Source organism: Corylus avellana, chromosome ca3 (assembly GCF_901000735.1).
Source record: "Corylus avellana chromosome ca3, CavTom2PMs-1.0".
Classification (NCBI taxonomy): Eukaryota; Viridiplantae; Streptophyta; class Magnoliopsida; order Fagales; family Betulaceae; genus Corylus; species Corylus avellana.
Window position 1 is genome coordinate 507,003 of NC_081543.1, and position 6,722 is coordinate 513,724.

The window sequence follows — 6,722 nt, forward strand, 5'->3', positions numbered from 1 at the left end:
GGCCGAGCCACCCCCTTGGCAATTTGGAGCCACCCCCTTTGGCCATGGGGGTGGCCACTTTTTTTTTTTTTTTTAATATATTTTTTTTAATTTTTTTTTAAAAAAAAAAACATTTTTTTTAATTAAAAAAAAATTAAAAAAAATTAATATATGTGCCACGTGTCGACGTCTGATTGGTCCACGTGTCAGTCCGTACAATCAACTAACGGTCAACTAACGGATGGACTAATTTGGTCACTTATCAAAACCACAGGGACCTCCTGTGATAAAAATGAAACCCCAGGAAAGAAAAAATAAAATTGTGAAACCCCAGGGACTAATTTAGTATTTAACCCTTTTTTTTAAATCATTTTTCGATGCATTACTTTTTTAACGCCTATGTGGCTCTCATTGGGTCTGATGTGGGAACTTTGTTTGTTTTTTAATGTTCTACTGTGTGTACTCGTCTTCCATTCTCTCCCTCGTGGAGAGTTTGAATGATTAAAAAGGTCTGGTTTTGGTTGATCTTTGAGCATCACACTAATCATAATAATAATAATAATAATAATAATATCAGAGATTTATGCTATTTTTTTTTTTAACGCGTTGATAATCAAAATCAAGATTTTTTTCTTGCTATTTTTTTTTTTTTTTTTAACATGTTTCCAATCTACGTTTGGAAAGAGATTTGAATATGTTTATGTTTTGTTTGTGAAATTGAAATACCAAAAAGATAATAATTAAGTATTGAACCATATGTGCAACAATGTATTTCATTGCGTTAAATATTCAATGAATTGTTTTATTTTGTATTCATCATAACAATGATTTTGTTTGCTTTGCTCGGTATATTTTTTAGAATGTTCAGAATTATATAAATTTTATTTCTATTGAAATATAATAGGTGTCACACTAGCGGAGATTCATGCTAATTTTCTATTAATTTTTTGATAATCAAAATTTAGGTTTTCTTGCTATTTTTATGTTAATATACTTATTTAATTTTAAACTACTCCTATGAGAACAAAGATTTTTACATGTTTTAATTTATATGGTTCGTGAAAATTTATGGTTGAGTTGTTTTACATTTGAATGTTTTATGAAATATTTGTTTGTTTGTTTGTTTGGTTTACTAAACATATTTTGGAAGTAATTTTTCTGCTTTTAAAAGCAAAACAAAGCCAAATTTTATTTGATTGTTGTACAAAAAATGCATTGAACTAGATGTGAGAGGATTCTTCAGGTATTGTTTAAAAGAAAATAAAACTTTATTTGACTGTTGTCTAGAAAAGCCAACTTTTCTAGACAATTTGGAGGGATACCACTCCCAATTGTATTAGTGATATTATTTTGAGGGAGCAATTAGCTCTATCTCGATGATTGTTTGTTGAAGGTTTATACTTCACTGACGATTTTATCAATAAAGTTCACCAAGTTTATTCAAAAAAAAGAAAAGCCAACTTTTATTTTAATTTTTTTTTGAAACACCAAATATTTGGTAATTAAGCAATAAACCTAATGTGAGATGCATTATTTGATTGCATTAAATGTTGAGTGAAAGATTTTGTTTTATTTTGTATTTTTTTTTAAAAAATCAGTATTTTTTTTGAATGTTCAAAAGTATATGTTTTGTTTTTTTTTTTTTTTTTTTTGAACATTTTGAACTTCATTCATCATCAACAAAGTAATCTAGAGCGTAGGAACTCTAAACAAAACAAAAGCGTTACACTCTAAGTACTAAGAGCACGAAATAATATGAATTACAACATCATGGATGTCTTCCGGGATTTCTTCAATCCATACTTTATTCATGACCTGTTTTATTTGTATTGAAATATAATAGGTATCTCACAATAATAATATCATATATTCTAATTTTCTATTCATACTTGGATAATTAGAATCCAGTTTTTATTTTCTATATATTTTATGAATACTTATTTTAATTTTAATATAGTCATAGGAGGACAACGATTTTAACATATCTTAGTTTATATGGATTAAACTAAAATCAATGGTCTTATGTTTTCATTCATTTGATTTTTTTTTTTGGGGATTTTTTTTTTTTTGGGGATTTTTTTTTTTTTTTTTTTAAGTTTGTGCGATTTACTCAGATTTTTAAGCTTTTTAAGAATTGTTTTTTCAACTTTTGAAAGCAAAAGAGGGAAAAATTTATTTAATTATTGTACAAAAAATGGAATAGAAAATCTTTTGAAAGACGAAAGAGATAATTTAACAATGAACCAGTCAACCATATGTGAATCATAGTAAAATATATATAAATGATAAATCGGCTAGAGACCACGCCTCATGAAGTGAAGATCATTAGTTCGAATCTCTCCTCCCCCTTTTATGTAAACATGTCAAAATATATATATATATATATATATATATATATTTGAGTACTCGACATTCTATCTTAAAAAAAACAAAAAACAAAAATATAAAGAAGAAAGTTGGGATTGAATCCTATGCTCAGACGATCACACATAACAACAACGAAACAAAATAGTAGCCTATCTATGACAATTTATCTCTTGACAGTACTTGTTTCATGTCATTTTCTCTTATAATTTTTAAAAAGAAAATTTTATACCAAAATAAATACCAGGGGCCCAGTTGTAAAAATCTCGAGATTTGTGCCTAATATAACATCTTCATTTGCCTATTATAGCATCTTCATACCACAGCTGCACATGTTAACATGCTCCAAAATCACAATCGGAGACATATATTTGTTCATTTTCAGTTTTTAGTATTTTGCGGTAAAATCTCATCATTTATTGGTGATTTTGTAGTGAAATTTAACTGCCCCTTGATATTTACAGCAAGAACCGACCGACTCATGGTATTTTGCAGCGAGATTCAACTACTCTTAGTATTTTGTGACAAGATCCAACTATCTCTTGATGTGTTGCCGCAAAATTCGACCACCCTAAAGATTTATGGCGAGATTCAACCATCCCACTATCAATTATATTTGTTTTCAGACAAACTGAAGGTAGTTACTCCATCAGCTTGCGGGAGGATGTTAAAATGACAAAAGACACAATATTTCAGATGCCGACTCAGCAATCCAACAGCCCCATCTTGTCCAGAAATCTTGCATCAAACTAGCTACACAATCCCACAGCTCCAGCTGACTCAAGTCCAAGCAAGTCTCCATTGACTTCCGTGATTCACTCTTCCAGCTTGTTTATAAATGAGAATGAAACTCTCTGGCCTATGCTTTTGTAAGTTAAAGTTAACTAAATAGAGCTTCTTCTTATACCACCTTGTTCTCTTCTTTTGGCGTAGCATAGCAAGTATGGGCTTATTTTTTATATTACATTAATTATTTTTTATTATTATTCGAATAAAAAATTTATCTATTTCATACAAAATATTTTTATTTTTTTCTCACATTTTTACTTTTTTTTCCAGTCCACTTTTTCAATTACACCCCTCTGCCAAATATAGCCGTTATCTCTGCACTCTCTTGTAAGAGCTTTTCTATAAATGAGAATGAAACTCTGCACTCTCTGCTTTGGTAAGTTAAACTCTTTCAGCCACACCACGATTCCACATAGCCACCTCTCAGTTTTCCACAATGGCTGCCGCTGCCGCCGCCACCGCCACCTCCACATCAACTACTGCCACCGCCTTCTCCAAACCCTCGTCTCCTCTCTCTTCCAAATCCCTCATTTCCCGGTTTGCCGTTCCCTTTTACTGCATTCCCCAAAGCCACCCCTCTCCCCGCCGCTCCTCCGCCCTCCGCATCTCAAATTCTACCAAAGCAATCACCACCGAAATTCAGAAAATGCCAGCTGCTCCGGAAGTTTTCATTTCCCGATTTGCTCCCGACCAACCGCGAAAGGGATCTGACGTCCTCGTGGAGGCCCTGGAGCGCCAGGGCGTGACCTCTGTCTTCGCCTATCCGGGAGGCGCGTCTATGGAGATCCACCAGGCCCTCACGCGCTCCTTCATCATTCGCAACGTCCTCCCCCGCCACGAACAAGGCGGGGTCTTTGCTGCCGAGGGTTACGCGCGTGCGTCTGGGCTCCCCGGCGTCTGCATCGCCACCTCGGGCCCCGGCGCCACCAATCTCGTCAGCGGCCTCGCCGACGCCATGCTTGACAGCATCCCGCTAGTCGCCATCACCGGCCAGGTGCCCCGCTGGATGATCGGAACCGACGCATTCCAGGAGACCCCGATCGTGGACGTAACACGCTCTATCACCAAGCACAATTATCTCGTTCTCGATGTGCAAGACATTCCTAGAATCATGAATGAAGCTTTCTATTTAGCCCAATCGGGCCGACCCGGCCCGGTTCTGATCGATATACCCAAAGATATACAGCAGCAACTGGTGGTTCCCGATTGGAACCAACTCATTAGATTACCCGGGTACAATGCTAGGTTGCCAAAAGCGCCGAGCGAGGTGCATTTGGAGCAGATTGTTAGGTTAGTTTCAGAGTCGAAGAAACCCGTGTTGTATGTTGGTGGTGGGTGTTTGAATTCGAGCGAAGAGTTGAGGCGGTTTGTCGAGGTGACCGGGATCCCGGTGGCGAGTACTCTAATGGGTCTGGGCGCATTTCCCTTGACGGACGAGTTGTCGCTCCAGATGCTTGGGATGCACGGCACTGTCTATGCCAATTACGCCGTGGATAAGAGTGATTTGTTGCTTGCGTTTGGTGTTCGGTTCGACGACCGTGTGACGGGGAAGCTTGAGGCGTTTGCGAGCCGAGCTAAGATCGTTCATATCGATATCGATTCGGCGGAGATTGGGAAGAATAAACAGCCCCATGTGTCGGTGTGTGCAGATGTGAAGTTGGCATTGGAGGGGATGAATAGGATATTGGAGGGGAAAGGAAGTAAGCTTAAGCTTGATTTTTCGGAGTGGAGGGAGGAGTTGAAGGAGCAGAAAGTGAAGCATCCGTTGACTTTTAAGACTTTTGAAGATGCTATTCCTCCCCAATATGCGATTCAGCTTCTTGATGAATTGACCGATGGGAATGCGATCATAAGCACCGGTGTTGGGCAGCATCAAATGTGGGCTGCTCAGTTCTACAAGTACAAGAGGCCCCGACAGTGGTTGACGTCGGGGGGATTAGGGGCGATGGGTTTTGGATTGCCTGCTGCTATGGGAGCCGCAGTTGCAAAGCCCGATGCCGTCGTTGTGGATATTGATGGTGATGGAAGTTTCATCATGAATGTCCAAGAGTTGGCAACTCTTCGGGCGGAGAAACTTCCTGTTAAGATAATGATACTGAATAATCAGCATTTGGGCATGGTGGTGCAGTGGGAGGACCGGTTCTACAAGGCTAACAGGGCTCACACTTACCTTGGAGACCCGTCTAAGGAGTCTGAAATTTTTCCCAACATGTTGAAGTTCGCAGAAGCATGTAATGTACCTGCAGCCCGTGTCACAAAGAAGGAAGATCTCAGGGCGGCAATTCAGAAGATGCTGGATACTCCTGGGCCCTACTTGCTGGATGTGATTGTACCGCATCAAGAACATGTTCTTCCTATGATTCCAAGTGGTGGGGCATTCAAAGATATAATCACTGAGGGTGATGGGAGATCTTCGTACTGATTTCTTCTAGGAGCTGCGTTGTCTTTTGCTCGGACAATTATGTGAGAGTGCATCAGTATTGCTACAGGTCCTTCTTGTGTGGATTTATGTCCCTTCAAGAATGATGTGACTCTTAAAATCACCATTGGACTTATAATTGATCATTATTTAAATTTTAATCAAATGGTGATTTTAAAAGTCACCTCATTTTTAAAGGGACACAAAAAAGACTTATCAGATTACTCGACAGTGCACCTCTTGATCATGAATCTAAAGAAAGGTTTCTGTTTTCCCACGAAATATATGGCCTTTGTTTGTTAACTTTTGAAAAATTGTTTTGATGTTGTTTTTTTTTGTTGTTGGTTAATGTTTTTGTTTTGACAAAGAGAAAACAAGAGAAAAAAGAAAAAACAAGAATTCTAACAAAAGAAAAGAAACCCACGCGCGAATTTAAGGTAACAAGTTTGTTCTGGTTTTCGATGGTGGTGCATGGATATGTTAGAAGTTTGATCTTCCTGTTCAAGCCATAGCAGTGGGAAGTGAAACAATGTATATGTGGAATAAAATAATTTTTATGGAATAAACCGACCCCGCAGAAAGCGAAATCCGCAGGAGGATGATGATGATAGAAGTGGCTCGCATATTACCCAAGGGTGGAGATATTTGTGTGTGTGTGGCCAAAATTATTTATGAGTTAGATATATACTATAGACGATTGAAAAACTTTGTCTCTGGAGAGCTGTATTTCATTTACTTATATAGAGATTAGAGCTTTACAAGAGTAATACAAGGAAAGTAAATATATGTATGAAATGTGTATAATACAAATGCAATAACGTATGTAACGTCTGTACAATATTCATGAGAGTGATTTTAGGGGATGAGAATCATATCTCAGCTGGACTGCTATAATCACGTTTAGCTAGAATTATGGTCTGAAGATTTTGTTGTTTTGGCCAATTGAAAAAGTAAAATGAGTTGTATCTGGTTTAGAATTTTTTAATCTCTAAAATTCTCTTATCTTAATAACGAATAAAGATTTTTTTGAAAAATAATATTCAAATGACATAATGAAAATGAATAACAAAAATACAAAGTGCTTTTTTAAAAAAAAAACGTAATTAAAATTTAAATTTAAATAAAAAAGGATAATATTTTTTTATAAAATAAAATAGATAATGGATGTAAT

General features: G+C 36.7%; 1 protein-coding gene across 1 annotated transcript; it reads left to right on the forward strand.

The window, feature by feature from the left end:
* The first annotated feature begins 3,524 nt into the window (after positions 1–3,524).
* Positions 3,525–5,614, forward strand: LOC132175953 (acetolactate synthase 1, chloroplastic-like). The gene has a single exon (XM_059588049.1). The coding sequence runs from the start codon at positions 3,569–3,571 to the stop codon at positions 5,552–5,554; it is 1,986 nt and encodes a 661-aa protein (XP_059444032.1). The 5' UTR covers positions 3,525–3,568; the 3' UTR covers positions 5,555–5,614.
* Positions 5,615–6,722: the final 1,108 nt, after the last annotated feature.

Excerpts from the sequence above, each read along its gene's own strand:
- LOC132175953 (XM_059588049.1), top strand. The coding sequence starts at position 3,569 with ATGGCTGCCGCTGCCGCCGCCACCGCCACCTCCACATCAACTACTGCC.